Source organism: Ascaphus truei, unplaced genomic scaffold (assembly GCF_040206685.1).
Source record: "Ascaphus truei isolate aAscTru1 unplaced genomic scaffold, aAscTru1.hap1 HAP1_SCAFFOLD_1514, whole genome shotgun sequence".
Lineage (NCBI taxonomy): Eukaryota > Metazoa > Chordata > Amphibia > Anura > Ascaphidae > Ascaphus > Ascaphus truei.
Window position 1 is genome coordinate 68500 of NW_027454401.1, and position 12709 is coordinate 81208.

At 55.5% G+C, this 12709-nt stretch overlaps 1 protein-coding gene across 1 annotated transcript in view; it reads right to left on the minus strand.

Annotated features, from left to right (window-relative positions):
- The window catches only part of LOC142476222 (protein capicua homolog), an 81008-nt gene extending 68458 nt beyond the window's left edge, over nt 1-12550 (minus strand). Inside the window, exons 1-2 of the mRNA XM_075581713.1 lie at nt 12362-12550; nt 11390-11591 (exon numbers count right to left, since the gene is read on the minus strand). Coding sequence (XP_075437828.1) covers nt 11390-11434 — 45 coding nt within the window. The 5' untranslated portion in view covers nt 11435-11591; nt 12362-12550. The remainder of the gene's footprint in view (nt 1-11389; nt 11592-12361) is intronic.
- Nucleotides 12551-12709: the final 159 nt, after the last annotated feature.

Genomic DNA, 12709 nt, shown 5'->3' on the forward strand with positions numbered 1-12709 from the left:
GCGGTCACAGGAGAACATGTCACAGTCACTACATGCGGTCACTACACGCGGTCACAGGAGAACATGTCACAGTCACTACACGCGGTCACAGGATAACATGTCACAGTCACTACACGCGGTCACAGGAGAACATGTCACAGTCACTACACGCGGTCACAGGAGAACATGTCACAGTCACTACACGCGGTCACAGGAGAACATGTCACAGTCACTACACGCGGTCACAGGAGAACATGTCACAGTCACTACACGCGGTCACAGGAGAACATGTCACAGTCACTACACGCGGTCACAGGAGAACGTCACAGTCACTACACGCGGTCACAGGAGAACATGTCACAGTCACTACACGCGGTCACAGGAGAACATGTCACAGTCACTACACGCGGTCACAGGAGAACATGTCACCGTCACTACACGCGGTCACAGGAGAACATGTCACCGTCACTACACGCGGTCACAGGAGAACATGTCACAGTCACTACACGCGGTCACAGGAGAACGTCACAGTCACTACACGCGGTCACAGGAGAACATGTCACAGTCACTACACGCGGTCACAGGAGAACATGTCACAGTCACTACACGCGGTCACAGGAAACATGTCACAGTCACTACACGCGGTCACAGGAAACATGTCACAGTCACTACACACGGTCACAGGAGAACATGTCACAGTCACCACACGCGGTCACAGGAGAACATGTCACAGTCACTACACGCGGTCATAGGAAACATGTCACAGTCACTACACGCGGTCACAGGAGAACATGTCACAGTCACTAAACGCGGTCACAGGAGAACATGTCACAGTCACTACACGCGGCCACAGGAGAACATGTCACAGTCACTACACGCGGTCATAGGAAACATGTCACAGTCACTACACGCGGTCACAGGAGAACATGTCACAGTCACTAAACGCGGTCACAGGAGAACATGTCACAGTCACTACACGCGGTCACAGGAGAACATGTCACAGTCACTACACGCGGTCACAGGAGAACATGTCACAGTCACTACACGCGGTCACAGGAGAACGTCACAGTCACCACACGCGGTCACAGGAGAACATGTCACAGTCACCACACGCGGTCACAGGAGAACATGTCACAGTCACTACACGCGGTCACAGGAGAACATGTCACAGTCACTACACGCGGTCACAGGCAACATGTCACAGTCACTACACGCGGTCACAGGCAACATGTCACAGTCACTACACGCGGTCACAGGAGAACATGTCACAGTCACTACACGCGGTCACAGGAGAACATGTCACAGTCACTACACGCGGTCACAGGAGAACGTCACAGTCACTACACGCGGTCACAGGAGAACATGTCACAGTCACTACACGCGGTCACAGGAGAACGTCACAGTCACTACACGCGGTCACAGGAGAACATGTCACAGTCACCACACGCGGTCACAGGAGAACATGTCACAGTCACTACACGCGGTCACAGGAGAACATGTCACAGTCACTACACGCGGTCACAGGCAACATGTCACAGTCACTACACGCGGTCACAGGAGAACATGTCACAGTCACTACACGCGGTCACAGGAGAACATGTCACAGTCACTGCACGCGGTCACAGGAGAACATGTCACAGTCACTACACGTGGTCACAGGAGAGCATGTCACAGTCACTACACGCGGTCACAGGAGAACATGCCTCGGATGAGGGATCACGGTACGTAGTGTATGTGTGATACCACGGCACAATAACAGCTTACATACACACGCGTGTGAACACGCAAGTTAGACATAGCTACATACATAGAGGCGCCACAATCATATGGAGTATTGTTGCTAAGCAACGGTGCCATATTATGTTCTAAAACACGGGCAGGGTGTCCCTATCCCCGGAACTATCAGAGAGCGTATACCCGCTACGTACTAATCCCCGAGGGGCGGGATTACAGGACTGTGCCACCTTTATTATACTCCGGGTACTCTCCCTATCCCCGGAACTATCAGAGAGCGTATATCCGCTACGTACTAATCCCCGAGGGGCGGGATTACAGGACTGCGCCACCTTTATTATACTCCGGGTACTCTCCCTATCCCCGGAACTATCAGAGAGCGTATATCCGCTACGTACTAATCCCCGAGGGGCGGGATTACAGGACTGTGCCACCTTTATTATACTCCGGGTACTCTCCCTATCCCCGGAACTATCAGAGAGCGTATATCCGCTACGTACTAATCCCCGAGGGGCGGGATTACAGGACTGTGCCACCTTTATTATACTCCGGGTACTCTCCCTATCCCCGGAACTATCAGAGAGCGTATACCCGCTACGTACTAATCCCCGAGGGGCGGGATTACAGGACTACGCCACCTTTATTATACTCCGGGTACTCTCCCTATCCCCGGAACTATCAGAGAGCGTATACCCGCTACGTACTAATCCCCGAGGGGCGGGATTACAGGACTGTGCCACCTTTATTATACTCCGGGTACTCTCCCTATCCCCGGAACTATCAGAGAGCGTATACCCGCTACGTACTAATCCCCGAGGGGCGGGATTACAGGACTGTGCCACCTTTATTATACTCCGGGTACTCCCCCTATCCCCGGAACTATCAGAGAGCGTATACCCGCTACGTACTAATCCCCGAGGGGCGGGATTACAGGACTGTGCCACCTTTATTATACTCCGGGTACTCTCCCTATCCCCGGAACTATCAGAGAGCGTATACCCGCTACGTACTAATCCCCGAGGGGCGGGATTACAGGACTGTGCCACCTTTATTATACTCCGGGTACTCTCCCTATCCCCGGAACTATCAGAGAGCGTATATCCGCTACGTCCTAATCCCCGAGGGGCGGGATTACAGGACTGTGCCACCTTTATTATACTCCGGGTACTCTCCCTATCCCCGGAACTATCAGAGAGCGTATATCCGCTACGTACTAATCCCCGAGGGGCGGGATTACAGGACTGTGCCACCTTTATTATACTCCGGGTACTCTCCCTATCCCCGGAACTATCAGAGAGCGTATACCCGCTACGTACTAATCCCCGAGGGGCGGGATTACAGGACTGTGCCACCTTTATTATACTCCGGGTACTCTCCCTATCCCCGGAACTATCAGAGAGCGTATATCCGCTACGTACTAATCCCCGAGGGGCGGGATTACAGGACTGTGCCACCTTTATTATACTCCGGGTACTCTCCCTATCCCCGGAACTATCAGAGAGCGTATATCCGCTACGTACTAATCCCCGAGGGGCGGGATTACAGGACTGTGCCACCTTTATTATACTCCGGGTACTCTCCCTATCCCCGGAACTATCAGAGAGCGTATATCCGCTACGTACTAATCCCCGAGGGGCGGGATTACAGGACTGTGCCACCTTTATTATACTCCGGGTACTCTCCCTATCCCCGGAACTATCAGAGAGCGTATACCCGCTACGTACTAATCCCCGAGGGGCGGGATTACAGGACTGTGCCACCTTTATTATACTCCGGGTACTCTCCCTATCCCCGGAACTATCAGAGAGCGTATACCCGCTACGTACTAATCCCCGAGGGGCGGGATTACAGGACTGTGCCACCTTTATTATACTCCGGGTACTCTCCCTATCCCCGGAACTATCAGAGAGCGTATACCCGCTACGTACTAATCCCCGAGGGGCGGGATTACAGGACTGTGCCACCTTTATTATACTCCGGGTACTCTCCCTATCCCCGGAACTATCAGAGAGCGTATACCCGCTACGTACTAATCCCCGAGGGGCGGGATTACAGGACTGTGCCACCTTTATTATACTCCGGGTACTCTCCCTATCCCCGGAACTATCAGAGAGCGTATACCCGCTACGTACTAATCCCCGAGGGGCGGGATTACAGGACTGTGCCACCTTTATTATACTCCGGGTACTCTCCCTATCCCTGGAACTATCAGAGAGCGTATATCCGCTACGTACTAATCCCCGAGGGGCGGGATTACAGGACTGTGCCACCTTTATTATACTCCGGGTACTCTCCCTATCCCCGGAACTATCAGAGAGCGTATATCCGCTACGTACTAATCCCCGAGGGGCGGGATTACAGGACTGTGCCACCTTTATTATACTCCGGGTACTCTCCCTATCCCCGGAACTATCAGAGAGCGTATACCCGCTACGTACTAATCCCCGAGGGGCGGGATTACAGGGCTGCGCCACCTTTATTATACTCCGGGTACTCTCCCTATCCCTGGAACTATCAGAGAGCGTATATCCGCTACGTACTAATCCCCGAGGGGCGGGATTACAGGACTGTGCCACCTTTATTATACTCCGAGTACTCTCCCTATCCCCGGAACTATCAGAGAGCGTATATCCGCTACGTACTAATCCCCGAGGGGCGGGATTACAGGACTGTGCCACCTTTATTATACTCCGGGTACTCTCCCTATCCCCGGAACTATCAGAGAGCGTATACCCGCTACGTACTAATCCCCGAGGGGCGGGATTACAGGACTGTGCCACCTTTATTATACTCCGGGTACTCTCCCTATCCAAGGAACTATCAGAGAGCGTATACCCGCTACATACTAATCCCCGAGGGGCGGGATTACAGGACTGTGCCACCTTTATTATACTCCGGGTACTCTCCCTATCCCCGGAACTATCAGAGAGCGTATATCCGCTACGTACTAATCCCCGAGGGGCGGGATTACAGGACTGCGCCACCTTTATTATACTCCGGGTACTCTCCCTATCCCCGGCACTATCAGAGAGCGTATACCCGCTACGTACTAATCCCCGAGGGGCGGGATTACAGGACTGTGCCACCTTTATTATACTCCGGGTACTCTCCCTATCCCCGGAACTATCAGAGAGCGTATATCCGCTACGTACTAATCCCCGAGGGGCGGGATTACAGGACTGTGCCACCTTTATTATACTCCGGGTACTCTCCCTATCCCCGGAACTATCAGAGAGCGTATATCCGCTACGTACTAATCCCCGAGGGGCGGGATTACAGGACTGTGCCACCTTTATTATACTCCGGGTACTCTCCCTATCCCCGGAACTATCAGAGAGCGTATACCCGCTACGTACTAATCCCCGAGGGGAGGGATTACAGGACTGTGCCACCTTTATTATACTCCGGGTACTCTCCCTATCCCCGGCACTATCAGAGAGCGTATATCCGCTACGTACTAATCCCCGAGGGGCGGGATTACAGGACTGTGCCACCTTTATTATACTCCGGGTACTCTCCCTATCCCCGGCACTATCAGAGAGCGTATATCCGCTACGTACTAATCCCCGAGGGGAGGGATTACAGGACTGTGCCACCTTTATTATACTCCGGGTACTCTCCCTATCCCCGGAACTATCAGAGAGCGTATACCCGCTACGTACTAATCCCCGAGGGGAGGGATTACAGGACTGTGCCACCTTTATTATACTCCGGGTACTCTCCCTATCCCCGGAACTATCAGAGAGCGTATACCCGCTACGTACTAATCCCCGAGGGGCGGGATTACAGGACTGTGCCACCTTTATTATACTCCGGGTACTCTCCCTATCCCCGGAACTATCAGAGAGCGTATATCCGCTACGTACTAATCCCCGAGGGGCGGGATTACAGGACTGTGCCACCTTTATTATACTCCGGGTACTCCCCCTATCCCCGGTACTATCAGAGAGCGTATATCCGCTTCGTACTAATCCCCGAGGGGCGGGATTACAGGACTGTGCCACCTTTATTATACTCCGGGTACTCTCCCTATCCCCGGAACTATCAGAGAGCGTATATCCGCTACGTACTAATCCCCGAGGGCCGGGATTACAGGACTGTGCCACCTTTATTATACTCCGGGTACTCTCCCTATCCCCGGAACTATCAGAGAGCGTATATCCGCTACGTACTAATCCCCGAGGGCCGGGATTACAGGACTGTGCCACCTTTATTATACTCCGGGTACTCTCCCTATCCCCGGAACTATCAGAGAGCGTATACCCGCTACGTACTAATCCCCGAGATGCGGGATTACAGGACTGTGCCACCTTTATTATACTCCGGGTACTCTCCCTATCCCCGGAACTATCAGAGAGCGTATATCCGCTACGTACTAATCCCCGAGGGGCGGGATTACAGGGCTGCGCCACCTTTATTATACTCCGGGTACTCTCCCTATCCCCGGAACTATCAGAGAGCGTATATCCGCTACGTACTAATCCCCGAGGGGCGGGATTACAGGGCTGTGCCACCTTTATTATACTCCGGGTACTCTCCCTATCCCCGGTACTATCAGAGAGCGTATATCCGCTACGTACTAATCCCCGAGGGGCGGGATTACAGGACTGCGCCACCTTTATTATACTCCGGGTACTCTCCCTATCCCCGGAACTATCAGAGAGCGTATATCCGCTACGTACTAATCCCCGAGGGGCGGGATTACAGGACTGTGCCACCTTTATTATACTCCGGGTACTCTCCCTATCCCCGGCACTATCAGAGAGCGTATACCCGCTACGTACTAATCCCCGAGGGGCGGGATTACAGGGCTGTGCCACCTTTATTATACTCCGGGTACTCTCCCTATCCCCGGAACTATCAGAGAGCGTATACCCGCTACGTACTAATCCCCGAGGGGCGGGATTACAGGACTGTGCCACCTTTATTATACTCCGGGTACTCTCCCTATCCCCGGAACTATCAGAGAGCGTATATCCGCAACGTACTAATCCCCGAGGGGCGGGATTACAGGACTGTGCCACCTTTATTATACTCCGGGTACTCTCCCTATCCCCGGAACTATCAGAGAGCGTATACCCGCTACGTACTAATCCCAGAGGGGCGGGATTACAGGACTGTGCCACCTTTATTATACTCCGGGTACTCTCCCTATCCCCGGAACTATCAGAGAGCGTATATCCGCTACGTAATAATCCCCGAGGGGCGGGATTACAGGACTACGCCACCTTTATTATACTCCGGGTACTCTCCCTATCCCCGGAACTATCAGAGAGCGTATATCCGCTACGTACTAATCCCCGAGGGGCGGGATTACAGGACTGTGCCACCTTTATTATACTCCGGGTACTCTCCCTATCCCCGGAACTATCAGAGAGCGTATATCCGCTACGTACTAATCCCCGAGGGGCGGGATTACAGGACTGTGCCACCTTTATTATACTCCGGGTACTCTCCCTATCCCCGGAACTATCAGAGAGCGTATACCCGCTACGTACTAATCCCCGAGGGGCGGGATTACAGGACTGTGCCACCTTTATTATACTCCGGGTACTCTCCCTATCCCCGGAACTATCAGAGAGCGTATACCCGCTACGTACTAATCCCCGAGGGGCGGGATTACAGGACTGCGCCACCTTTATTATACTCCGGGTACTCTCCCTATCCCCGGAACTATCAGAGAGCGTATACCCGCTACGTACTAATCCCCGAGGGGCGGGATTACAGGACTGTGCCACCTTTATTATACTCCGGGTACTCTCCCTATCCCCGGAACTATCAGAGAGCGTATATCCGCTACGTACTAATCCCAGAGGGGCGGGATTACAGGACTGCGCCACCTTTATTATACTCCGGGTACTCTCCCTATCCCGGAACTATCAGAGAGCGTATACCCGCTACGTACTAATCCCAGAGGGGCGGGATTACAGGACTGTGCCACCTTTATTATACTCCGGGTACTCTCCCTATCCCCGGAACTATCAGAGAGCGTATATCCGCTACGTACTAATCCCCGAGGGGCGGGATTACAGGACTGTGCCACCTTTATTATACTCCGGGTACTCTCCCTATCCCCGGAACTATCAGAGAGCGTATATCCGCTACGTACTAATCCCCGAGGGGCGGGATTACAGGACTGTGCCACCTTTATTATACTCCGGGTACTCTCCCTAATCCCGGTACTATCAGAGAGCGTATACCCGCTACGTACTAATCCCCGAGGGGCGGGATTACAGGACTGTGCCACCTTTATTATACTCCGGGTACTCTCCCTATCCCCGGAACTATCAGAGAGCGTATATCCGCTACGTACTAATCCCCGAGGGGCGGGATTACAGGACTGCGCCACCTTTATTATACTCCGGGTACTCTCCCTATCCCCGGAACTATCAGAGAGCGTATACCCGCTACGTACTAATCCCCGAGGGGCGGGATTACAGGACTGTGCCACCTTTATTATACTCCGGGTACTCTCCCTATCCCCGGAACTATCAGAGAGCGTATATCCGCTACGTACTAATCCCCGAGGGGCGGGATTACAGGACTGTGCCACCTTTATTATACTCCGGGTACTCTCCCTATCCCCGGAACTATCAGAGAGCGTATATCCGCTACGTACTAATCCCCGAGGGGCGGGATTACAGGACTGTGCCACCTTTATTATACTCCGGGTACTCTCCCTATCCCCGGAACTATCAGAGAGCGTATATCCGCTACGTACTAATCCCCGAGGGGCGGGATTACAGGACTGTGCCACCTTTATTATACTCCGGGTACTCTCCCTAATCCCGGTACTATCAGAGAGCGTATACCCGCTACGTACTAATCCCCGAGGGGCGGGATTACAGGACTGTGCCACCTTTATTATACTCCGGGTACTCTCCCGATCCCCGGAACTATCAGAGAGCGTATACCCGCTACGTACTAATCCCCGAGGGGCGGGATTACAGGACTGTGCCACCTTTATTATACTCCGGGTACTCTCCCTATCCCCGGAACTATCAGAGAGCGTATACCCGCTACGTACTAATCCCCGAGGGGCGGGATTACAGGACTGTGCCACCTTTATTATACTCCGGGTACTCTCCCTATCCCCGGAACTATCAGAGAGCGTATACCCGCTACGTACTAATCCCCGAGGGGCGGGATTACAGGACTGTGCCACCTTTATTATACTCCGGGTACTCTCCCTATCCCCGGCACTATCAGAGAGCGTATATCCGCTACGTACTAATCCCCGAGGGGCGGGATTACAGGGCTGCGCCACCTTTATTATACTCCGGGTACTCTCCCTATCCCCGGAACTATCAGAGAGCGTATATCCGCTACGTAATAATCCCCGAGGGGCGGGATTACAGGACTGTGCCACCTTTATTATACTCCGGGTACTCTCCCTATCCCCGGTACTATCAGAGAGCGTATACCCGCTACGTACTAATCCCCGAGGGGCGGGATTACAGGACTGTGCCACCTTTATTATACTCCGGGTACTCTCCCTATCCCCGGAACTATCAGAGAGCGTATACCCGCTACATACTAATCCCCGAGGGGCGGGATTACAGGACTGTGCCACCTTTATTATACTCCGGGTACTCTCCCTATCCCCGGAACTATCAGAGAGCGTATACCCGCTACGTACTAATCCCCGAGGGGCGGGATTACAGGACTGTGCCACCTTTATTATACTCCGGGTACTCTCCCTATCCCCGGAACTATCAGAGAGCGTATATCCGCTACGTACTAATCCCCGAGGGGCGGGATTACAGGACTGTGCCACCTTTATTATACTCCGGGTACTCTACCTATCCCCGGAACTATCAGAGAGCGTATACCCGCTACGTACTAATCCCCGAGGGGCGGGATTACAGGACTGTGCCACCTTTATTATACTCCGAGTACTCTCCCTATCCCCGAACTATCAGAGAGCGTATACCCGCTACGTACTAATCCCCGAGGGGCGGGATTACAGGACTGTGCCACCTTTATTATACTCCGGGTACTCTCCCTATCCCCGGCACTATCAGAGAGCGTATACCCGCTACGTACTAATCCCCGAGGGGCGGGATTACAGACTGTGCCACCTTTATTATACTCCGGGTACTCTCCCTATCCCCGGAACTATCAGAGAGCGTATACCCGCTACGTACTAATCCCCGAGGGGCGGGATTACAGGACTGTGCCACCTTTATTATACTCCGGGTACTCTCCTATCCCCGGAACTATCAGAGAGCGTATATCCCTCCCCCAGTATTATACGCTGCAGCAGCGGGTGTGATCGGCGCCCCCGCTGTGTCTCCTGCGTGAGCTCCTGCAGGGAGTTATACACCTGCGTGAGCTCCTGCAGGGAGTTATACACCTGCGTGAGCTCCTGCAGGGAGTTATACACCTGCGTGAGCCCCTGCAGGGAGTTATACACCTGCGTGAGCTCCTGCAGGGAGTTATACACCTGTGTGAGCCCCTGCAGGGAGTTATACACCTGAGTGAGCCCCTGCAGGGAGTTATACACCTGCGTGAGCTCCTGCAGGGAGTTATACACCTGCGTGAGCTCCTGCAGGGAGTTATACACCCTGCGTGAGCTCCTGCAGGGAGTTATACACCTGCGTGAGCCCGTGCAGGGAGTTATACACCTGCGTGAGCTCCTGCAGGGAGTTATACACCTGAGTGAGCCCATGCAGGGAGTTATGCACCTGTGTGAGCCCCTGCAGGGAGTTGCATACCTGTGTGAGCTCCTGCAGGGAGTTATACACCTGCGTGAGCCCCTGCAGGGAGTTATACACCTGCGTGAGCTGCTGCAGGGAGTTATACACCTGAGTGAGCCCCTGCAGGGAGTTATACACCTGAGTGAGCCCTGCAGGGAGTTATACACTTGAGTGAGCCCCTGCAGGGAGTTATACACCTGAGTGAGCCCCTGCAGGGAGTTATACACTTGAGTGAGCCCCTGCAGGGAGTTATACACCTGCGTGAGCCCCTGCAGCCAGTTGCATACCTGTGTGAGCTCCTGCAGGGAGTTATACACCTGTGTGAGCTCCTGCAGGGAGTTATACACCTGTGTGAGCCCCTGCAGGGAGTTGCATACCTATGTGAGCTCCTGCAGGGAGTTATACACCTGCGTGAGCCCCTGCAGCCAGTTGTATACCTGTGTGAGCTCCTGCAGGGAGTTATACACCTGTGTGAGCCCCTGCAGGGAGTTGCATACCTATGTGAGCTCCTGCAGGGAGTTATACACCTGTGTGAGCTCCTGCAGGGAGTTGCATACCTGCGTGAGCTCCTGCAGGGAGTTGCATACCTGCGTGAGCTCCTGCAGGGAGTTGCATACCTGTGTGAGCTCCTGCAGGGAGTTATACACCTGCGTGAGCCCCTGCAGCCAGTTGCATACCTATGTGAGCTCCTGCAGGGAGTTATACACCTGTGTGAGCTCCTGCAGGGAGTTATACACCTGTGTGAGCTCCTGCAGGGAGTTTATACACCTGTGTGAGCCCCTGCAGGGAGTTATACACCTGCGTGAGCCCCTGCAGGGAGTTATACACCTGCGTGAGCTCCTGCAGGAGTTATACACCTGAGTGAGCCCATGCACGGAGTTATACACCTGTGTGAGCCCCTGCAGGGAGTTGCATACCTGTGTGAGCTCCTGCAGGGAGTTGCATACCTGTGTGAGCTCCTGCAGGGAGTTGCATACCTGTGTGAGCTCCTGCAGGGCCTGGCTGTCCTCCCTGCGGTCCATGCTCTGCACGGCACTGTGGGAGAAAGCGCGTGGTCTGGGCAGTTGGGCAGTGGAGCTGGAGGAGGGTGGCAGGTGATCCACGGGAGTCAGACAAGAGAGGGGGGGACCCAGCTTCGAATCTGATCCCAACAGCAGCCCTGAGGGGGAATCTCTGAAGCTGGGAGGGAGAGAGAAGGGTCAGGGGAGAGAGGGGGACGAGGGGAGGGTGGGGGACGAGGGGAGGGAGGGGACGAGGGGAGGAGGGGGGACGAGGGGAGGGGAGAGAGGGGGACGAGGGGAGAGAGGGGGACGAGGGGAGGGAGGGGGACGAGGGGAGGGAGGGGGACGAGGGAGGGAGGGGGACGAGGGGAGGAAGGGGGACGAGGGAGGAAGGGGGACGAGGGGAGGAAGGGGGACGAGTGGGAGGGAGAGAGAAGGGTCAGGGAGAGAGGGGGACGAGGGGAGGGAGGGGGACGAGGGGAGGGAGGGGGACAAGGGTCAGGGGAGAGAGGGGGACAAGGGTCAGGGGAGAGAGGGGACAAGGGTCAGGGGAGGGAGGGGGACAAGGGTCAGGGGAGGAGGGGAAAGGGGAGGGGAGGAAGGGAGGAGGGGAGGGGGGGAGGAGGGGAGGGGGAGGAGGGAGGGGGAGGGGGGGAGGAGGGAGGAGGGGGGAGGAGGATGGGAGGAGGGGGGGAGGAGGGGGGGAGATGGGGGGGGAGGGAGAGGGGGGAGGGGGGAGGGGGAGGAGGGGGGGGGAGGAGGAGAGGGGGGGAGGAGGGGAGGGGGGAGGAGGGAGGGGGGGAGGAGGGGAGGGGGGGAGGAGGGGAGGGGGGAGGAGGGGAGGGGGGGAGGAGGGGAGGGGATGGGAGGAGGGGAGGGGGGAGGAGGGGAGGGGATGGGAGGAGGGGAGGGGGGGAGGGAGGAGAGGAGGGGGGGAGAACATCTCACCCCCTGTGGGCGCTGCCGTCTCAGACATGCTCCTCTCCCGCGCGTCCTTGTGCGCGCTCCAGGCTCCGGGGATCAGCTGCTTGACGTCAGAGTTGGATTTCTTGCGGTCCTTATTGCACCACTTCCAGTCCGGGTGCGCCTTAAAGTGCGCCTCCTTCACCTGGGGCAGGCACGGGCGACTCAGAAATCAAGCACCCCGGCACCGCACCCTCCCCAGGTACCACACCTTCACCTCATCCTCACCCCGGCACCGCACCCTCCCCCAGGTACTGCACCCGAACCTCACCCTCACCCCGGCACCGCACCCGACCCTCACCCAGGTACCGCACCTTCACCTCATCCTCACCC